The sequence below is a fragment of the Cervus canadensis genome, chromosome 26 (assembly GCF_019320065.1).
Source record: "Cervus canadensis isolate Bull #8, Minnesota chromosome 26, ASM1932006v1, whole genome shotgun sequence".
NCBI lineage: Eukaryota > Metazoa > Chordata > Mammalia > Artiodactyla > Cervidae > Cervus > Cervus canadensis.
The window spans coordinates 38,115,679-38,138,789 of NC_057411.1; the positions used below are offsets into that span (position 1 = coordinate 38,115,679).

At 43.2% G+C, this 23,111-nt stretch overlaps 1 protein-coding gene across 3 annotated transcripts in view; it reads left to right on the plus strand.

Annotated features, from left to right (window-relative positions):
• The window catches only part of AFF1 (AF4/FMR2 family member 1), a 197,542-nt gene that overhangs the window by 8,699 nt on the left and 165,732 nt on the right, over window positions 1-23,111 (plus strand). For all 3 annotated transcript variants that reach the window (XM_043448188.1, XM_043448192.1, XM_043448189.1), the window contains exon 2: window positions 6,772-6,845. In XM_043448188.1, coding sequence (XP_043304123.1) covers window positions 6,808-6,845 — 38 coding nt within the window. In that variant the 5' untranslated portion in view covers window positions 6,772-6,807. The remainder of the gene's footprint in view (window positions 1-6,771; window positions 6,846-23,111) is intronic.

The window sequence follows — 23,111 nt, forward strand, 5'->3', positions numbered from 1 at the left end:
TACCAAGAGGCTGTTATTCCTGGAGGGTATGTGTGGAAAAGGGGAAGGCGAGCTGACCAGGGACTAGACCAGACCAGACATCCTCGGGCCTCTGGGCAGTTGTTTTCCTCATATTCTCCTCTGGAAACTGGGTCATGGTCATGGGGCTTTGAGACCTACTTAGCAGCTGTTTGTCCAGTTGAAAAGCTTCTCTAATATATGGATTGTCTTGAACATGTGCTTTGGCTGGCAGAAAAATAACCAGGACAACTACTACTATTGAATGTTCACCAGGAGCTTGGCATTGTGCTAAAAATATGACACCCATTTCATTTAACCCTACAACAACCCTCAGGAAGCTCCATGTTACTGATAAGAAGGCTGAGACCTTGAGGTCTTATAGCTGCTGCTGCTAAGTCGCTTCAATCGTGTCTGACTCTGTGTGACCCCATAGATGGCAGCCCACCAGGCTCCCCCGTCCCTGGAATTCTCCGGGCAAGAACACTGGAGTGGGTTGCCATTTCCTTCTCCAATGCATGAAAGTGAAAAGGGAAAGTGAAGTCACTCAGTCGTGTCTGACTCTTCGAGACCCCATGGACTGCAGCCCACCAGGCTCCTCTGCCCATGGGACCTTCCATGGAGTGGGTTGCCATTGCCTTCTCTGGGTCTTATAGCTAGGAGGTTGCAAAGCAGGCCTTTAAACCAGCCCGTCATCGCAAAGGCCCCTGAGAGTAGGTTCCCAGGATTGACCTAAAGCCAGAAGGCGGTTCATGAGGGAGGGGACTTACGTATACCTATAGCTGATTTATGCCGATACATGGCAGAAACTAACACAGTATTGTAAAGCAATTATACTCCAATTAAATGTAAATTTAAATAAAAATACAAATAAAATGTAAAAAAAAAAAAGGACCTAAAACAGAATATTTGAAAATATCCTGAGTCCTTTTTTTTTTTTAATTCCTCTTCTCTCTTTTTCTTTCCTTGTAATTATATATGTATATGGTGCGAGCGTCTTTAAAACTTAAAAAAAAAAAATACTATTTTTTTTTTTTTAACTTGAAATGTTTTTCCTTCTATTTTGGGGAGAAAAGCAGTTTGATGTATGTGACATTTTTATTTCTGAATAAATTTGCATTGCAAGCGGCTGAAAGGACTGTGGAAGGGTCACTTAAATATATATCTGACAGAGTGAATTCCTACATGAAACAGTCTGTGTCAGTTACGTAAAAGGTAAGATCGACATTGCTGACTTAAATAAGAACTGCTGTGTGCTGAATGCCCATGATGTGTCAGTGTGCTGGGCATTTTAGCTAGGTTTATAAAACACTGTTCTCGGTGACTCTGTAAAATAGGTTGTTTTTCCATTTTACAGGTGGGAGCACTGAGGCTGGTAGGGCTTAATTTGCCCAAAGGGATCACCTGTCTTGCTTAAGCTTCCTTTTTTTTTTTTCTCTCTACAGCATTACTCTGTTTTCAAAATAGAGCCATGTTGGAATCTTACCTGCTTTACATTTTTAAAAATTATTTTATTTATTTGGCTGTTGGGTCTTAGTTGTGGCACACGGAAACTTCGTTGCGTCATTCAGGATCATTCACTGTGGAGTGCTGGCTCTCTAGTTGCCACATGTGGACTCAGTAGTTTGGGCTCAGTCGATTGCTCTGAGGCATGGGGGATCTTAGTTCCCTGACCAGGGCTTGAACGCATGTTCCCTGCATTTTAAGGCAGATTCTTAACTACTGGATCACTGGGGAAATCCCTTACCTGCTTTTTTTTAATGAGAGGATTTTAAACTGGCTCCCCCACCCCCACTTATTTTTCTGCTTTGTCTTTATAATCTGGTGAAAATAATATAAAAATGTATGAAGACTTCAGGGAGACCTGATTTCAGTATTGATGGGTCAGGAAATTCCCCACCCCCAACCATTGTACTTAGAGAAGAAAATGTTTACGCAGACAATAAAAGGATTCATAGCATCCAGAGTAAAAGATGAAAGTGCTGCTTTCCAGAGAAACCACTATCAACAGTTGAGTGTGTGTGTGTTATGCATAAATATCAAAGAAAGCATTTTCTTTTCAAGCAAATTGGCTCACAGTGTACATTTTGCTCAGCATCTTGTTTGGATAAACCTTTTTGATGTTACACTGTGTTTCATGTATCATAATTTATCCTTTCTGTGTTAGTATGTATTAGGTTGTTACCAGTTTCCTTGCTATTACAAACATTTTATTGGACAAACCTTCTTGTACAAATGTGGCTATTTTTAAGAAAGATTCTTTGAAGGAGACATTAACTGAAGCATATACTAATGATCTTCCTTAGCAGCACTCTAGGGTCATAACTTTGCTAACTACAGTAAGCCTCCATTCTAACCTAACTAACCTTGTATCTGAATATTCATTGGAAGGACTGATGCTGAAGCTGAAACTCCAATACTTTGGCCACCTGATGCAAAGAACTGACTCATTGAAAAAGACCCTGATGCTGGGAAATATTGAAGGCAGGGGGAGAAGGGGACGACAGAGGATAAGATGGTTGGATGGCATCACCAACTTGATGGACATGAGTTTGAGCAAGCTCAAACTTGAGTGAGTGAAGGATGGGCTGAATTTGGTCTTTTCTGGGAGATGAGTCAATAATCTGGTGGTGATGCAGCCTCCTTGCCCTTGCCTCTGTGGAAAGGATCAAGCCACCATGTTTGATGTCCATGCTCAGACTCAGGTTATGAGTCTGAGTTGTACATACAAGTCCCGGGTTGTGCCTACGGCCAGATCACTCAGAGAATGCCTCTTTCATTTTGTACTTCACTCACCCGCCTAAGAAACCAGTCATGAGACCCGGAATTCAGCGGATTCCTTCTGTCTTAGACGTTTCAAAGTTCCTACGATGATTTTGTTTGATTTGGTTGCTCAGTCATGTCTGACTCTTTGCGACCCCATGGACTGTAGCCTGCCCAGTTCCTCTGTCTGTGGGATCTCTCAGGCAAGAATACTGGAGTGGATTGCTATTTCCTTCTCCACTAGGACCATTAAAAAAAGGCTTTATTTATTTATTTATAGCAGTTGAGTTCATAGCAAAACCGAGTGGAAGGCACGGAGATTGTTCATAGACCTCCCTGTCCCCACCACCACCACCCCGCTTTCCCCCACTCAGCATCTCCCACTGGGGTGGTACATTTATTACCATTGAGGAACATGAGCCTTGACACCTCATCACCCTGACGGCTAGGCCATCTTTTACTACAGCTCAGGCTTGCTCCTCACTTCCTTTAAGCCCTTGCTGAAATGTTTCCTTCTCTGACCACTCGATATAAAATTGCAACACCTTACCTCGTTTCCGCTCTGGCCCTCTACACTTCTCACTTTGTTTTTTTCTATGACAGTTTTTCAAGTGGAACATCTGTACAGAATGCTTCATCTTTGCTCACCTTCTGTAGTCGGTACGCTCAGTGCCCATTTCCTTCACTCTCCTCTTCTTACAGTAGAGGCCCAGGAAATATTTGTTGGCTCAGGGGGCTTCTCTGGTGGTCCAGGGTTGGGGTCTTCAACTTTCAATGCAGGGGGTTTGGACCCACATGCCCCTCGGCCAAGAAACCAAAATATAAAACAGAAGCAATATGGTAACAAATTGGTCCACACCCCAAAAATCTTAAAAAAAATAAAATAAAAATTTTTTGTTGTTGTTGGCCCAGTGAGTAAATGAACAAACAAGGAAACTCAGAACCTCTTTGTCAGGTGAGACTCCCTCAATAGCCTAGCTCCCCACCTTCTCCCTTCTGCAGCAGTCAGCCCTGGGGTGGGTGCTCTTGGCTATTGAGCAGCTAACAGGTGGGGCATCTTCACTGGGAGGACTGTTTTGGGGACAACCATCATGGACTCTATTCTGACTTCCCTGGTGGCTCAGGCAGTAAAAGCAGCTGCCTACAATGCAGGAGACCCGTATTCGATCCCTGAGTCGGGAAGATTCCCTGGAGAAGGAAATGGCCACCCACTCCAGTACTCTTGCCTGGAAAATCCCATGGACGGACAAAGGAGCCTGGTAGGCTACAGTCCATGGGGTCACAAAAAGTCGGACTCGACTGAGCAACTTCACTTTCTTTCTCTATATCATGGACTCTTGAGAATCCTTCAAGGTGTTAGGAAGATTAATGCCAAAATGAACGTCTACTGTTTTGTTGATTATTTGCTGTGGACTACTAGCTCAGATATGCAGATGACACCACCCTTATGGCAGAAAGTGAAGAGGAACTAAAAAGCCTCTTGATGAAAATGAAAGAGGAGAGTGAAAAAGTTGGCTTAAAGCTCAACATTCAGAAAACTAAGATCATGGCATCTGGTCCCATCACTTCATGGGAAATAGATGGGGAAACAGTGGAAACAGTGTCAGACTTTATTTTGGGGGGCTCCAAAATCACTGCAGATGGTGATTGCAGCCATGAAATTAAAAGACACTTACTCCTTGGAAGGATTGGAAGGAAAATTATGACCAACCTAGACAGCATATTAAAAAGCAGAGACATTACTTTGCCAACAAAGGTCTGTCTAGTCAAGGCTATGGTTTTTCCAGTGGTCATGAATGGATGTGAGAGTTGGACTGTGAAGAAGGCTGAGTGCTGAAGAATTGATGCTTTTGAACTGTGGTGTTGGAGAAGACTCTTGAGAGTCGCTTGGACTGCAAGGAGATCCAACCAGTCCATCCTAAAGGAGATCAGTCCTGGGTGTTCATTGGAAGGACTGAGGCTGAAACTCCAGTACTTTGGCCACCTCATGAGAAGAGTTGACTCATTGGAAAAGACCCTGATGCTGGGAGGGATTGGGGGCAGGAGGAGAAGGGGACGACAGAAGATGAGATGGCTGGATGGCATCACCGACTTGATGGACATGAGTTTGAGTAAACTCCGGGGGTTGGTGATGGACAGGGAGGCCTGGCGTGCTGCAGTTCATGGGGTCGCAAAGAGTCAGACATGACTGAGCGACTGAACTTGAACTGAACTAGCTCTGCATGTTGAGAAAGAGAGAGGGGAGGTGGGGGAAGGGAGAGGGAAAGGAGGGTAGAGAAAGAGAGGAGGAAAGAGAAAGAAAAGTGTGTGTTTGGGGACGATGGTCCAGTGGTTAGGACTCTTGTTTTCATTGCCGAAGGCACAGGTTCAATACCTGCTCGGAAAACTGGTATCCCACAAGCCTGGATACTTTCCCCTCCTTCCCCCCAAAGTATACCTTTGAGAGAGAGTAAAGGGGGAGACTTCCCTGGTGGCTCAGAGGGTAAAACATATGCCTGTAATGTGGGAAACCTGGGTTCCATCCCTGGGTCGGGAAGATCCCCTGGAGAAGGAAATGGCAACCCACTCCAGTATTCTTGCCTGGAGAATCCCGTGGACAGAGGAGCCTGGTGGGCTACAGTCCACCGGGTCTCAAAAGAGTCGGACACAACTGAGCAGCTTCACTTACTTTCTTTAAAGGGGGCTGGTGATGGGGGTTTGAATTGGAGAATTTAGAAAACTTGCCTGGGGCCACTGTAGCCAGCTGAAGGAGTGTCCTACTCCAAAGCATGTTTGACCTTGAAAATTTTAGAGCTCTACTGAGGTGAGCTTGATTAGAATGTTTGTAGCATCCATGTTGCATTCTTTCTGGGGGAGGAGATAGACTGACAAATGGTTATCTACTAATAAGGAAACATTGTAGTCATGGAGAGGGGAGATAAAAGACCTAAAAGTCAGATAAAAGAGTTGAGCTGAAGGACTCTGTTCCAGGGTTTCTTCAGCCTCAGGCATAAAGTGTGACAGTTAAGCTTTTAAAGTAGCAGGCACTCGAAAAATTGTTACAAACTTAACATCTGTATTTATTTCCATTTGTATCAGATAGTTTGTTAAATTGGTACTAAGATAACTTAGTAACATACCCTTTTTGCCTTAAGGATGTTTGAAAAAAAATTGAAACTATTTAAAGCAAGTTGGGATAAGAGCAGTAAATTTACAAATACAGACAAGAAAGGGAAAAGGAAACAGCTGTTGATGGTGTTAGACACTGAGAGAAAGGTTGTTTCTAGAGATATACAAGATAGGTACCAAGGCCAGTCTGCCCAGGTTGGATAACAACTTTTTTTTTGTATTTTTAACCAGTACTGTTTCAAGAGAACTCTCCAGAATTGCTTTGGGGTTAAGTGCCTTTTATGAGTGGAAGTAAAATCTCAAGATTGGCTTTTACTGGGCTCACTTTTATTTAGCCTTGAAAATCAACTTTTCTTTCTTGTCTATACTTTTACCTTTCCCCCTTTTGATTCTAGTGAGATTGTTGACACAACCTATTACCTTAGGCAAATTACTTAAAACTGAGTTTCACTTTTCTTATATATAAAACGGGCTATTTAGTATATGAGGTTTCAGTATGTACCTTGCAAGTGTATTGTAATGTTTACATGGAATGTCATTTTTAAAGGCTTGGCACAAACTAGACACTGGGGAAGTGTTATTTCCTTTCTCCCTCCTCGTGATAAACATACGTGTGCACATTTTTTTTTCCTGGCTGAAATTGTTTTCAGGCTTAAAATTAAAAGTGCATTTGGTCTTTGGTACATGCCGGCCATTTGTTCACACAGTTTTGAGAGTTGGTGAAGAACAACGATTATTCAATGAGATTATTGAAATTATTATTCAATATGAATATTGTTCAATGTCTATTATTCAAATGAGAGCTTTGAGTTCTGTGTCTAGTAAGATGCCTTCTGGTTCAGGTGTACTAATTAGTTTAGTTACTTATGTGCTAATGTTCACAGGCTACTGTTTCTTTTTCAGATGAGCAGACTCATCGCTTTCCAGTAATTGGCAGCAATGGCGTTTACGGAAAGAGTCAACAGTGGCAGCAACAGGTAACCATGAAGTCCATGATGCAAAGATACCTTGATGTTGAATTTTATAATCAATTTTTCAAAGAATAAGGTTGGTCCTTTTTATTTTTGTGACTTATGGATTCTCTGGTGCAGGAAAAGGTGTGAAAATTTCTGTCTTCTCTGGATGAAATCAAATCTGTTAGACTGGCTACATATTTTCTTTAAATCTAGTACTCTCTGAGTCTTGTAACTCATTTCTTTAACATGTGGATGTGATATTAGATCAAGCATCCTAATTCTGTGTTCGAGGAACTGGCCCGGGTCACACTGATTTGGGAAAATGTGCACCTGTTTGGCTTGTGCTGAAACAGATATGAGAAAGTCGGCCTTGTTGTGAGAGGCTTGGAAGAGGGAATTCTGTCAGATATAGTTATCACATCTCTCCTTCCAACTCTGCACACATAGTTGACTGCCTTCTTGCATATAGCGTATGATCAGGGTTCCTTGCGGGCAGTGTATTTATATTCTGAAGCAGTTATTAAGAATAACCAATTTGCTATTCAGAAGGAAGTCTTAATATCCCTGATCAGTTTTAATTTATACTATTAGATATTCAAATACCTATGAAAGTAGGAGACATGTAGACTCAAACATACTCAGTTAATATTTCTTGAGTATTAGATGATGGGGACTGTGATTCTGGACCATTCTGGTGCTTTCCTACTTCCTCCTCATTTCTGGCTCATTTAGGAAGCTCTTCCAGTACTCCAGGTGGTCCAAGTGGTCCTGGTGTTAAACCTGGTGCCCTCTCCTCCCCCACAGAGGAAGGCATGTGGCCCAGGCTGCCACAGTCCACGTGCTGCTGGAGCCAGAGGGGAAACTGTTATCATCCTTTTTTTTTTTTTTTTTTTTAAGGCTTATTCATAATGTTCAGTTACACATAAGTTTTAAATTGTTGTGTAGTTAAATGTCTTGGTCTTTTATGGATTCTGGTTTTGATTGTGCTTCGGAAGGTCTTTCCTATTCCACGATTGAGACAATAATGTCATGTGTTCTTTGCTGGCACTTGAAAGGTTTCATTTTTTTGCATTTAAATCAGAACTTGTAAGCTGGTGGCCTGTGGGGCAGATCTGGCCAACAGATGGGTTTTGTTCGGCCTCTCACAGTGTCCTAAATATCTATATGTGTGTGTATATATATATATATATATATATATCTGCCAATGATTTTTACATAATGATCTAGACTTCCACCTTCTCTTAAAAAATTTAACAGCATGGGGTTTGTATTGCCATAGAGCACCCCTCAGATGGAATCAAATAACTAGCTCCTGCTCTTTTTGAGAAGTCATGAGCTTTCTAATTCAAAACTTCTCAAGTGGTGTGCCATTACTTTTCAGGTGTGCTGAGACTTAGTTCTCCCCAACCAGAACTCCCAAACTCCCACCCGATTTCCTCTTGCAGACAGACATCTGCTCTGTCAGCTTGCCCCAGGGAGACTTGATGTTTAAAAAGAACGAAAGGCTGGGGAAGCACGGATGCTTTTTAGTTCGCTGCAATTCCCACACAGCTGGGTTCACGGACGAGTTAGCCACTTTGCCCTCTTCATTTGCTGCCCATTTTAGATCCTTGACTTTTTAGTGTTTTGATCCATCTGTAATTGATTTTAGTGTAAAGTGTGTGTTGTAAATTTCCATAATAATAGGAAAATGAAAAAGTCTGGGGGATGTTAGCCTTTTTTTAAGCAAAAGGCTGGCCAGTTGTTCCAACATCATTGATTAAATCATCTGTCTTTACTGATTTGAATGCCATGTCCAAAATCCATCACATTCTCGAGTCTATTGGACTCTTGTGCCACCAGTTGTCCCTTCTGCCAACGGTGCTGTACTATTTCAGTGCGTTTTTATAGATTTTAATATTTAGGCAGATCTTAGTCAATACTTTTCATTTTTAGAATTTTTATAGCTAGTCACATCTGATTTCATTTCCACATGTACTCCGAAGTCGTTTGTCATTTTCTAGAAAAATTGTTGGCATCTTGATTGGAGTTTGAATTAATCAATTAAGAGTTGAATTCTATAGAATATTAAAACTGGGTCTTTCTACAAAGGAATCTAAATATCAGGTTAATGAAAATATATCAGGGTGAAGAAATTTTAAATTTCCATCCTAAGATTTTTTTGAGGTATGATTTTTCAGCTATTTCTGATTATTCACACTGTATCCAGAGTAATTTCTGGTAGAAGAGTCATAGTTTGTAATAATTATAATACTGAACAGTATCATCAGTGGCAAGATTTAAAAAGTTATTTTGTACTCTATTATTAGGTTTGTTTTCTGTTGTTACTAATTGTTAGACTAGCTAATTGTCCTTTATAGTAACATTCTAGCAATTACAGAGCTGTTGTTATTATTTGTTACATTTGTCTTTTCGGCTTTTGAACTCCCTGATGTGGTCCTTTTAATACCTAGTACAAGTAGTAAGATAGAGGAAATCCTAAATAGTGCTCTATTTTTAGTATATACCAAATATCTCACTTGTTTAAATGTTTTGTCGTGTTAGTCCCCCCCCCCTCCGCCCCCAAAAAAACCAAATTCATGTGGAACTGGTCCAGGACTAGCACATATTTTAAAGGAAACAGATGTGTATTGAGCAGGCAGGTATGATTGCGCAAACTAAATAGAAATCTGAGTGTGAATCCTTAGTCTGCTCAGGGCTACCAGAAGTCATCAGCATGGCCAGAATATTAAAGAATATTAATGTCATGTGTAAAGACAATATTTGTTTTAGTTCTTACAAATAAGCTTATTCCCCTGACTCCCACACTTATCAACATTTGACGCTACTCAATCTGATGTACTTATATTTCTCCTCTCCTTCCTTCCCCTCCCCTTTTTGTTCTTTCTAAAAATTGTTATTGGAGTGTAACAAACTGAAAAGGGCTGACACTGTTAGTACAGTTCAATGCATTTTCACAAAGTGAACACACTTGTGTAACCGATCAAGCAACAACAATACCAGCTCCCCAGGAGCCCCTCCTGTCTGCTCTTAGCTACTGTCTCTCTCAAAGCCTACCACTATTCTGACATCTAACACTGTGGGTTTGTCTTGCCTGCTTTTGATTTTTATTTTAAAATAATCAAGTACTATACTCTTTTCGGTGTCTATTCAGTTTCGATGTTTATGTTATTGTCAATCAGTCACTAAGTCATATCTGAGTCTTTGCAACCCCATGGACTGTAGCACACCAGTCTTCATGGATCACAGCCTTGTCTGGTGAAGGGACTTGTGTAAGTCAATGAAGCTACGAGCCATGCCCTGCAGGACCACCCAAGACAGACAGGTCATGGTGGAGAGTTTTGACAATATGTGGTCCACTAGTGAAAACCACTCCAGTGTTCTCGCTGCAGGAACCCCATGAACAGTATGAACAGGCAAAAAGATGTTTGTTATTTTCTTTTTTTCTTTTTTTTTTTTTGTTATTTTCTTTTATTTCACAAACTTACATATCTTTGTATGCCTTTATCATAAGGCATTTTAAATTAATGTACTAAAAAAATAAATTAATGTACTATATTTTACTATATAATCAATATTAAAATTTTCTGAATTTCCATCAACTTTTCATTGCCTAATCTGATAGCATAATTATCCTTACCCTTTTCCACATTTCTCTGCTCTACCTTCCAACTGTTAGCTCTGCTTTTAGTATTTTTTAAAAATTAATTATTATTCTTTTTGGTGGCGCTGGGTCATTGCTGCCATGCAAGAACTTTCCCTAGTTGTGGCAAGCAGAGGCTACTCTCTAGTTGTGGTGTTCGGGCTTCTCGTTGTGCTGGCTTCTCTTGTTGTGGAGCCTGGGTTCCAGGGCCCACAGGCTCAGTAGATGTGGTACATGGGCTTAGTTGCTCCGAGGCACGTGGGATCTTCCCGAACCAGGGATCTAACCCATGTCCCCTGTATTGGCAAGTGGATTCTTAACCACTGGACCACCAGGGAAGTCCCTGATTTTAGTTTTAAATTGTCCAGGTCAATAGCACATTTTATAAGCATCTGTGCCTCTGTGAGCCTTGTCTTTTAATAAAAAAAAAAAGCTGAAAAACCAAGAAGCACTATTTACACTATTTTGATTGGGAAGCAAAATAGCATTTAGGGTTTTATTTCTTCTCTATGGGTTCAAAGTCAACCCAAGTACCACTTGAGACATTTCATATTGATCAGGACAAGTGAACACTTAAAGCTAAGTGAATTGCTCAAATTCATGCCACATTTTAAATTGCCTCATGTTTGGATGGTGTTTTTATTTTTTCTGGAGTTTCAAATTTCTTTTCTTTCTCCTTGTTGAAAGAGAGAACAGGCCCCTTTGCTATGTCACTACCCCTTCTTTCCCTTCAGTGTGTGTTAGGAAATCTGCTGATATGCTTGTCAGGTTGGGGGAAAGATTTGAGTGATTGCATTTTGTGAACCCTGAACCATAACGCTATACTCCTGCACGCTCTCCTTCCCCAGGAGAGTCTGAAATAATGTTTACCTCTCCTAATTGAGGGGAGCCCTCAATTAGTGAGGAAGCTACAAGGTGTTAAGCTGATTAACACCTATTATATGGACAGATTTTCTTTGTGTGAGTAAATCAGGGGCCTGCCTTCCAGATGCTCACTAGAGAGATTAATGGCTGTAAGCTGTGTTTTCCTGAAACTGTGATTGGCTTGGGCATTGTAAATAATCCACACCTGGAATTGTGAAATTTCCTGTGTTTCCCCAGCAAGTTGTTTTAGGCCTGATTTACAAGCGCAATAATGTTTCTTATACAGAACGCACGGTTTCCCTTTATTTTAGAAAATGGTTGTTCTCTGTGTGTCATTGTATATAGTTTAAGAGGAGTCATTCGCTTTGATGGGTTTGAAAGACTTTAGTTTCAGACTTATCTCAGGCCTGAGGAAATCTTTTTCAGAATTAGTTATTTCTCAAACGGACAGTTATATTTGGTGGTGAGTGGGTGTGTGGTGGTGGTAGGGGGAGGAGACTCAACTGTAGACGCATTGAGTAATTTCACCAGTAAAATCCAGCTGAGGGGCTTCGCTCGTGGCTCAGGGGTAAAGAATCCGCCTGCCAATGCAGAAGACACGCATTTGATCGCTGGTGCGGGAAGACCCCGCGTGCCAAGCAGTAACTTAGCCCATGCACTGCAGCTATTGAGCCTGTGTTCTAGATCCTGGGAGCCATGCTGCTGAGCCCACGTGGCTGCAACTACTGACGCTCACGAACCCTGGAGACCATGGTCTGCCGCAAGAGAAGCCAGTGCACCGCAGCTAGAGAGTAGCCCCCGCTCTCTGCGAACGGAGGAAAAGGCCGAGCAGACGTGAAGACCCAGCACAGCCATAAATAAATAAAGAGGACAATTTATCTAAAAAAAAAAAAAAAAGCCCAGTTGACTCTGTATTGCCGAAGCAATGTAGCGGACTTGCGTGTGGGACTCCAGGGCTGGGTAACTTGTGTTCAGATCTCTGACATGTTGGATGAATTGCTCAACTTTTAAGCCTCATTAAGATGAGGATACCAAGAATAATGTATGTAAAGTGTTTATCCCAGTGCCTAGGATAAAATCCTCCATAAATCGTTAATTCTCTTGCTCTGGTGATACGAGTAGGGAGATGGGTTTCAGGAGAATGAATACCTTCCACAACTCTACCTCAAAAGAGAAAGACTTTGTCCAGAGGCAGCTCTTTGGATGGAAAGGATTCTTTTGTGAGCTACTCCAGGAATGGGGTTTCCCAAGTGGCACTAGTGGTCAAGAACGCGCCTGCCAATGCAAGAGAGATAAGAGACGTGGGTTCCATCCCTGGGCCGGGAAGATCCCCTGGAGGAGGGCTTGGCAACCCAACTCCAGTATCCTTGCCTGGAGAATCCCATGGACAGAGGAGCCTGGCAGGCTCCATGGGGTCACAAAGAGTCAGACGCGACTGAGTGACTATCACTTTTTCACTTTTCATACCACCTGTGTATGAATACAGATTTTATACTATCCCGATTTGGGTAAGAACCTTTTTCTTTTGGGGAAGCTTCAGTTATAACAATCCTTTTCTTCTAAAGCAGTAGCCGTCAGCCTCCTTGGGAATCTGTGGAATAGAATTAAGATGAATATTTCAGTTTCCTCTTTTTCAGAAGCCTGGAGGACATTATTTCAGAATCTGAGTCTTGTTTTCTGTCTCTCATGATAACCCTGTAATGTGGTTAGATTAGATGGTAATTTGGCTGCTTGTACTGGAGGAGGAAAAAGCTTGGAGAAATTAATAGTTGAATGTGTGAATCAAGCTATAAGGGAATGCTGGTGCAACTGGTTTGTTTTGGTGGAAAAATTTTCTCTACCAAATAACATTTAACATGTTATTAGGCAATTTCTGCCTTTGACCAACCAACAAGTTTTGATGCTTTTCATCAGATAATGCTTTCTTCTTAAGCTGTAAGGCAGAGTGTCACCTTTTTTTGTTGTTGCTTTAAAGTGATTTTAGACATTGGATTGTATGTATTTCCATGGGTAAGATGTTAATAGACATAGTTAAGGGAGCAAGTCTTAATTAAAGCTACTGAAAGCATGAGGTGGTCCCAGACTTTTTAAGGGGGAGACAGTCTGAAGGAATAGAGAAAGAGGGAGACTGGGAAGGAGGGAAATGGGATGAGGGGGCAAGAGAGAGACAGAAATTTTGTGCATTATAACAGCAATAAAGAATATTGGCCCTGACTAGGCATGAAAACCTAACTTAGATCTTATCCTACTTCTTGCCTCCACTCTTTTCCCTTCACTTTGAAAGAAAAAATTTTATCGTAGAAATATTCAGACAGTAGAAGTAGAATATTTCATTAACTTTCAAATAGCCTTTCTCAGATTTAACATTTCTCAATATTTTGCCACACGTAGGAAAAAAAAATGTATCTTTTTCTTTTGTTCTTTGCTGAAGTGATTTAAAGCCAATCCCAGACATCTGTTTTTTCACTCTGGCTTTACCTTATGTGTGTCTCCTTTAAAAAGGGGATTTCTTTCCATACATAATTGCCTGCCAGTCTCATACCTAATAAAATTAGATTTTAGATTCGTTTATTAATTAGCCCGTCTCCAAACTGTTCGGATTGTTTTAAAATGTCTGGTCAAGTTGTTTACATCCTGACTCAGTCAAATCAAAGTGCATATACTGCATTGTTGTTGGTTTTTAGTTGCTAAGGGTTCCCTAAAATGCTGACTGTGTTGTGTGTGTGTGTGGTGCATGTGTGGGTGCGCATGCGCGTGTGTGCGCTCAGTCACGTCTGACTCTTTCCTACCCCATGACTTATAGCCCGCCAGGTTCCTCTGTCCATGGGATTCTCCAGGCAAGCATACTGGAGTAGGTTGCCATTTCCTTCTCCAGGGGATCTTCCCAACCCAGGGATTGAACTCACATCTGCATTCCTGCATTGAGGGTGGATTCTTTACTGCTGAGCCTCCTGGGAAGCCCATACACTGTGTTAGGTTTTGTCAAGTTAGCCTAGAGCATTTTCCCTGCTTATTTGGTGGGGACGGTGGGGGTGGGGGTGGGGATTGACTAAGGAAACTGAGTTGAATGTATGTATTGCTTGGTGGATTTATCTGACTGCTCTTCTTAATGTGTTTTTGTTCTTATAAACCAGTGGTTCTCAACCTGGAATAATTTTATTCCCTGGAGGTGGGGGTAGGGGCACATTTGACAGTGTCTGGGGAGATTTTCATTGTCATAATCTCTTGGGTAGAGGCCAGGGCTGCTGCTCCACAATGTACAGCACTCAGAATGGCCCTCACCACAAATAATTTTCTGTCTCCTTATGTCTCTCGTGCTGAGTTTGAGAATTATGTGCTTCTGTCCCAGGTATTTCCTGTAGAATGGAGTGAGCGCTAAAGTTCACTTACGTTTGACAGAAGTCTTTCTGCTCTAGAGAGTTGTCTAGTCCAAGAGTGCTGCTATTTTTCCATGACTGGATCTGCATGCCAGTTACAGGGGTATGTCACCTGGTGAAAATAACATGTGTGAGCTGAGCACTTTATACAATGCATGTTATATTCTAATTTTAAAAGTTTACTTGGAAAAAAAAAAATCTTCCTGGTTCTGCTGTAAACCTTCCTCTTTTTGACTACCACCTCAGATTCTTCGAGAAATCTTTAAATCCTCTTTCCTTTTAAACTTCCTTAATTTTCAATTCCTTTTAATGTAAGAGACTGGTAAAGATGGGGGAAATGGATGCCTTGTGCCTTAATTATTGAGATGGTCTTGGGTCTGTTATGGCCAACCCAGGTGCTGGTATCAACCTTGTTCTGGAGACACCAGTCCGGTTAAGGCGCCCCCATGAAGGGCTTCCCAGGTGGTGCTAGTGGTAAAGAACCCTCCTGCTAGTGCAGGTAGAAGAAAGATACATGGGTTCGATCCTTGGGTCAGGAAGATCCCCTGGAGGAGGAAATGGCAACCCACTCCAGTATTCTTGCCTGGGGACTCCCAGGGACAGAGGAGCCTGGCAGGCTACAGTCCACAGGGTCGCAGAGTTGGACACGACTGAGCACACACACACAGCCCAGGCCCCCAGGAAATCTTGCAGGAGAGGGAAGGAAAGTTCCTCGAGATGAGATGGCTTCAAGAGAAGAAAGTTGCCTTTCCCAGGCTCTGAGAAGTGGGCATGTGGGGCAGAAAGAACCAGCGGAGGCTGGGAATGCAGTAGTGGTGTGCTGGGAACCCTTTCCAGAAAGTTGTCTTAAAGCCACCGTTTTTCTCCATCTCTGATAAATCACTGGAAGGAAAGGCAATGAATTTTTTTCTGACAATCAGTTCTTACTGGGGGCCCGAGCTTCGTTTGCAAGTGAAAGGGCTGCAGTTGGAGTCGTGGACATCACAATGGGCCCTGCCTCTTTTCACATCAAAGTGTAAAAGAATCTCCAGGGGTGATTAATGGGGGCTGCTGGACTCATTACTTGTAAACAAAGCTGAGGGGTGACCTCGACATTTTTTTTTTTTTTTAATTAAAAGAAAACAGGGTTTCCTAACGGAGAGCCTTGGGTCTGCTCTCCGTTTGAATTTTGACGGCTCGCACTGGAGATCTTTGTTAAGGCTACAGAGAGGCAGGCTGTGTTACCCAGGGTTCGCAAATCCTGGAGAAATGGCTCCACCGGGGTGGGTCCCCCCGCCCCCCCGCAGGTACCCTGTGAGGTCGAAGACTGAAGTCTTGGCTCCAGCTTTATTTTTGTTGCCAGAAGGGGGAACAGGGCAGAAACTGTTGAGCTCTCTTCCTCTGGGGGAGACTGAGGGCTTAGACCCCTCCTTTGTTCCTTTTCCCACCCAGCATCAAGAGAAAAATGCCTTCCTCCCGTGCAAGGCAGAAAGAGGTCAGTTTTGAAGTAAATTCCTAGAACTTTGCACCAAAGTCCAAAGGCTGTTGTTTTCAAGTTTTCGTTTCAAGTTAGTACTCCTTTCATTTCTGTAGTACGAGGCTTGGCATTGAGTCGAAACTTTGAACCAAAATTACAGTATTTGAACATTTCATGTTAAACATTTATACTGAAAGCAATACTATTAAAACACTGTTATTAGCACGAGAAATCTAGCATTTTATGGACCCAAGACCTAGAAACTGCTCTTTAAATTCAACCCTGCAGCTGAAGGTCCACCTTCGAATAAACTTTCTTTCCAGCGTCCCCAGCTTCCCATCAAGCTTATCTCCTTCTTGCTGTTTTTTCACTTGGCTTCTTTGTTGCAGTCGGTCCAAGCCTTAGCCAGATTTTAAATAGATGGGGGGCCAGAGTGACCCTTTGTAACCTGAGTGGAACCTGTATGGCTCTGGGCACCCAAGAATTCTAATGTGTTTACTGACTTCCCAAGTGTTTGGTAATCACCTTCTGAGTATATCTTCTAAACAAGTTGTAAGATTTGAGAAAGGAGCAGAGGTCACAGCTGGAGGGGTAGAGAGGAGCTCCATTCCAGCTGAGCCGTTTTCAAGTAGAGATAAGAGAACGTTCAAGGACTTCTTTCCCCAAGATGTGGAATGGTGTGAACGTGGGAGATGCTTTGACACGGCTTTGTGAGTTCAGATGCCAACAGCAGACTCCAAGTCTGTTCTGCATTGTCTTGCTAGAAGCCTGTGGCAGGGAAATACTTTCTGAGCTCTGGTTTGAAACTGAGGCTTGGGCCAGGAATCCTCTTGGTTGACTTTCTTTTCTGGCTTCACTGTTGTTTAGTTGCTAAGTCGCGTCCGACTCTTGTGGCCCAATGGACTGTAGCTCACAGGCTTCTCTGTCCATGGGATTTCCCAGGCAAGAATACTGGAGTAGGCAGCCACTTCCTTCTCCAGGGGATCTTCCCGACCCAGGGATTGAACCCGCATCTTCTGCTTGGCAGGTGGATTCTTTACCACTGAGCCACCTGGGAAACCCTCTGACTTTGTAGAGGAGTACTAAATAAAACCTTCCTGGGAGATGGCTTCAGCATGGCTCCAGTAGTCAGAGAAACATGCATCCTTTTCTCCTGTAGGACCAAAGCCAAAATCTTAAAAAAAAAAAAAGAAAGAAATACTTATGTTTATTTTATTTGGCTGTGCTGAGCCTTAGTTGCAGCACATGGGCTCAAGTTCCCTGACCAGGAATTGAACCCAGGCCTCCTGCATTGAGAGCGTGGAGTTCCAGCCAGTGGACCACCAGGGACATCTTCAAAGCCAGTATTTTTCTCTTGGGGTGTGGAAGGTGGGGTGGAGACAGGGAAGGATGGCAAGGGATAGGGATGACTCATGAGCTGCTGACCAGAAAGGGATGGATTGATTTTAAAATTGAAAGCTGGAAGTGGTGTGCATCCTGAGACGAGTTAGAGCTGTTGTCGTGCTCTCGGGGTCGTGACGCGTGCACTCTGCCCCTGGATCACTTTGCAGTCTGTAGAGCATCGCACATGTGAGGTGGTGACCCTTTGCATAACTCAAGCTCTCAGCCATTAGAAGCTGGAGCAGTTCTCCTTTTAAATCATCTTTAACATCCAGCAGAAATGTACATGCCCTCCACACTTGATAACTGAGATGAAATCACCCTTAATTTAAGAAGGGAGGTGTTGAAATTCAAAGGGACAGAGAATATTTAATAAATGAGAGCAGGGAATATACCTTATTTGTCTAGAAAACATTTGAAAATATGTGTTCCTTGTGAAGGATGAAGAGTTGGGAGTCAAGGCAATGAATGGAATGAAATGGGAAGCACTTGGAAAAGTTTTTAATATCAGTGTTACTTTTCTTCTTTGTTCTCCTGTTGCCAGCTCAAAGTAGTGACTCAGGTGAGTAGAACACTTCTTCCAGGCTCACCGAGATTCTGCCCTTAAATTTTCACCTGGAGAGGCAGCCCAAGTTCAAGAGAAAGTGAGTTTATTTTGAAATCAGTGAGAGTTGGGCTTGGCTTTTAGCCCTAACTAGGTGTGTAATGCTGGGAATTTGCTGAACCTCTCCAAATTCTTACTTCCTTCATCTGTAAAATAATATAATGAGAACTGCATGAGATAATGTATTTTTTAAAACTTAGTACCTGCACTGAATCAGTATTTAATAAATAGTAATTTTTTTCCCCTTTCTTTTGATGCGCTTTCTTTCTTTTGACAATTTTAGTGTTCTGGGTGCAGAGGATTTGAACTCAGTGATGTTCTCCATCCCCCCCCCCCACCCCCCCCGCCCCAATATATTTATTTGGCTGTGCTGGGATTTAGTTGTGGGGATTTTTTTTTTTTTTTTTCACTTGTGGCAGGCGGGATCTTTAGTTGCAGCACAGGAACCCTCAGGTGCAGCATGTGGGATACAGTTCCCTGACCAGGGATCAAGCCCAAGCCCCCTGCATTGGGAGGATGTGGAGTCTTGGGCACTGGACCACCAGGGAAATCCCTGAACTCAGTGATGTTCTTAAAGTCCCTGGCGGCAGTGATGGTTCAGTGTCTAAGTCCTGTCTGACTCTTTGTGACCCCAGGGACTGCAGCCCGCCAGACTCCTGTGTCCAGGCAAGAATACTGGAGTGAGTTGCCATTTCCTTCTCCAGGGCATCTCCCTGACCCAGGGATTGAACCCAAGTCTCCTGCATTGGCAGGTGGGTTCTTTACCACTAGGCTACCAGGATAGGCCATTTCCCCATCACAGTTTAAATTTTTTTGGGGGGGGGGAGGGTGCATTGTGCGGGGTCTTTGTTGCGGTATAGGGGCTCTTTGTTGAGGTGCACGGCTTTCTTTAGTTGCAGCATGCGGGCTCCTCTAGTTGTGGCAGTAGTTAGTTGTGGCGGGGTTAGTTGCCCCTCGGCTTGTGGAATCTTAGTTCCCCAACCACGCATCGATCTGAGCCCCCTGCATTGGAAGGCGAATTCTCAATCACTGGACCCCCAGGGGGAGTCCCCCAGCATTTTTTATATTACAGTTCTGTTCATATTATTGTGTGGTTTCTCTCTGCTGATTAAGTCTCGGCCAATATGACCTCTGGTGCTTACTTCTCTCAGCCTCAGTGTTACATCACACATCTGTGTAAATTGTATATTTCTTTCACACTGGAGGTCTGTTTAATCTTTGCGCATTATCTCTGTGCTTTGCAAATAACCAGCCATTAATGAGTGATTGACTTTGTGGCCGTTGTAGTCATGGCTGTCTAGGGATGGAGGATGGATGATTGTTATAATGGGTATTTATTTGCCCTTTCTTGGAGAAACAGCCCAAACTTCTTGCTCTATTACTAGTGGGTTAACTCGGTGTTTCTGTGAGATCCCGTAGCTATTGAGGCAATTGGCTTGTTGACCCAAGTGTTGAAAACTACACTTTAAGGCCCGTGTATAAAGTTTTCAGAATTGTGTAAACAGTAATTTACTGCTACCGATTTGTCTTTGTTGACCTTTTAAAAACAAATGGCTTCAAAGCACAGCAAGCCTTATAAGCCATGATGCTTAAAAAGTCACCTGTATTTCACTTTTCAGGCTAATCTGTCAAAGTCATCTTGCAGCAATGTTTTCGTCTGTTTTGAAACAGACATGTGAGGCTCTACACGCGTACTTGGTGAGCCGGTTCTCAACCCAGGAGCCGGGGAGAGGTGGAGTGGCCCATAGGGAGAACGTTTTCTCTCCTCCTCTGGCATCGTAAATCTTTGTCCAGAAAAGCAGTGCCACCAGAGGACCTGGAGGTTTGGCTGCATTTTGGAGATAGGTACTCCACTGTGGCTCAAGAAAGGAAATGTTAACGTGGAGAATCATTATGTGGCTAATGGGCATTTGTGAATTCAGGGCTTCCCTGATGGCTCAGCAGATTAAAAGTCTGCCTGCAGTGCAGGAGATACAGGAAACATGGATTCAGTCTCTGGGTTGGGAAGATCCCCTGGAGGAGGAAATGGCAACCCACTCCAGTATTCTTGCCGGGAAAATCCCATGGACAGAGGAGCCTGGTGGGCTGTGGTCCATAGAGTCACAAAGAGTCGGACACAACTGAGCACCAGCACAGAAAGAGTTATCTGGTTCAGCCATTTGGCTGGTTGATCCTCCAAGAGGTGCCCATTTCAGCTCCTGGGTATTTGCATCTGCCTTCCCTCGCCCCCGCCCAATCTTCTCCATCAGCGTTTGTCTGTCATTGCCCAATTCTTTGAACCAGCATCCCCCACTCGCACCCACACAGATGACCTTTCCACATGAGAAACAACATTTCTCTTCTCTCTGAAGACAGAGGATAGTTAAAACCCCCGATGTGAAAAAGTAGAGGGTCATCATTTGTATGAAGAAAATGTTGTGGTCTCCTTTCAAAAGGATTCACACCTGGCATCCTTTGAATTGGGAGTGGGTGTGATTTTTTTTTTTTTAAGTCTAATTAAAAAAACTGTTTTGGGTGGATGTGCTTTTTATCCTCCCCATCTCCCCGAGGTGACAGTTTCTGGAGTAGGAGAGTGACTTAGTAATCTGGGACTTATATGCAGACTTACATGCATGTCAGCAAATGCTGAGCACCTACTCTGTGCAGAGTGCTGCCCGGTGAGTTGGACACTGGATGTGGACATTCCACCCCTCCCTCCCTGATTCTTTCTTAGGGACACTCCTCCTAGCTCATAAGCTCCTTACCATTCTGATGGGCCTCTTTCACTTTCATGGGAAACTCCCTCTTTTCCCACCTGATAAAAAGCTGTCACTTCTCAGACCTCTGTCTGTGACTCGCTTCCTCCTTACACCACAAACTTCTCTGCACAATCACCACCCCTCCCCTGCCCCACCCCCGTACTCCCATCTCTGGATTTCTGTGTCAGGAACTGCTTCCGGAGTGCCATCACTTCCCTGAGTGGTTTCCTCTCCGCCTCTAAGTGCTAGGCGTTATCTCCCAGCCTAACTTGATGGTTCCTCAATGGGAGAAACTTGATTATGTTAGGTTTCCCCTATTTCATTGCTTCCTTACTTTAAAAACCTGCAGGGCTTCCTATCACAGTTTAGAGGTTGAATCCCTTAATAGAGTGTTCAAATCCTCCATCCTCTGGGCCTCAGCTTCGCCTTTTCTTTTTTTTGGTTGTGCCAGCCCTTCATTGCTGCACAGACTTTCTCCAGTTGTGGTGAGTGGAGGCTACTCTCTATTGCAATGAGCAAGCTTCTCTTTGAGGTGGTTTCTGTTGCAGAGCAGGGGCTCTAGGGTGCTCAGGCTTCAATAGTTGCGGCACATGGGCTCAATAGAAGCACTGCTTAGGCTCTAGAGCACAGGCTCAATAGTTGCTACACAGCATTGAGAGATCTTCCCAGGCCAGGGATGGAAACCTGGTCTCCTGCACTGGTAAGCAGATTCTTTACCACTGAGCCACCAGTGGTTCCCCACCAGGGAAGCCCCCTCAGTCTTAAAGTCTCATCTCCCATCACTTCTGTCTTTCTGCCAGCTCTGCTGCCTGGCTGTACAGAAGTTCTCACAATTCCATATACAAACCTTGGTGTTTCAAATACCAGGCCTTGGCATATGCTGTGTCTTCCTCCCATCCCTGCTTCATTCATTCATTCCTTGATCTGTCAGTCCTGTCAGGGAGGTACAGAGCTTTACAGGAGCGTATAGGAAGGGCTTCCCTTGTGGCTTAGATGGTAAAGAATCTGCCTGCCAATGTAGGAGACCTGGGTTTGATCCCTGGGTTGGGAAGATCCCCAGAGAAGGGATTGACTACTCACTCCACTATTCTTGCCTGAAGAATTCCATGGACCGAGGAGCCTGGTGGGCTACAGTCCATGGGGTTGAAAAGAGTTGGACACTAACACAAAGGAAGGGCAAGCACCTAAATGTAGATTTAGAGAATAATCAGGGAAGACTTCTTGGAGGCAATGATGGTTAGGCAGAAAATTAATGTATGTTGAGGAGTTAATCAGGTGAAAAAGTTGGGTGGTAGAATGAGAAGAGAAATGTATTCCAGGTGGAAAGGAATTATACTTCTGAAGATTTGGATAAAAAGCATAGGGTTCTCTGGAGGAACTTCGTGAACTTAAGTGCTACTGGGACATGGAGCAGCAGGCCAGGAACTGATCTGGGGGGCATGCTAAAAAATTTGACTTTATGGGGAAACCATCAAAGAATTTTAAGTAGATTAATGGTAGATTTGCTTTTAAAAGGTTACTTGTTAAGTGGGGAATGGAGTTTAGTGGGGCTGAAGTAAAAGCTCAGAAACCAGTAGGGGGCCTATTAAGTATCCCTCAGGAGGGATGGAGAAAACAGACTGGATTCTGGATAATTGGGGGAAAATAATAGCAACAGCAACAAAAGGATATGTAGGTAGTTGGATGTAAAGGATGTGTAAACGAGAAGGATCAAGAGAAGTCCCAACCTCTTGGCTTTGTTCCTGGGAGATGCTGTGATAGTGATGAAGAAGAGAGATGGTGGTACATGTTCTTTGGGGGAGAGTGTAGTTTGAGATGCCTGTGAAAATTCTTGCAAGTGGAAATGTTAAGTGGGTAATTGGTTATCCAAGAATGGAGCTAACTGGAGAAGATCTGGGCTCAGGATGTATATTATTCAGTAGAAATTGAATCAGAGTTGTACATGAGATTCCCAAGGAGAGTAAGAGGGTGAAAATGCCTAAGAACAGGAAACTAAGCAGCAAGAAAACTCAAGAAGATTGAAAGGTACCGTCAGAGAAGTGGGAGAAAAACCAGGAGACTGTTGTTACCTTGCGGGCCAAGAGAAAAGACCCTAGTGGTTCAGAGCATCTGCTGCTTTTCAGCTGCTGCTTCAGTGACCTCTTCTGTGCAACTTCTCTCACTTGCCAGCATTAATGGACCTCTGCCTCTCAAAGATACAAGATTTTATTACATCATTTATTTCT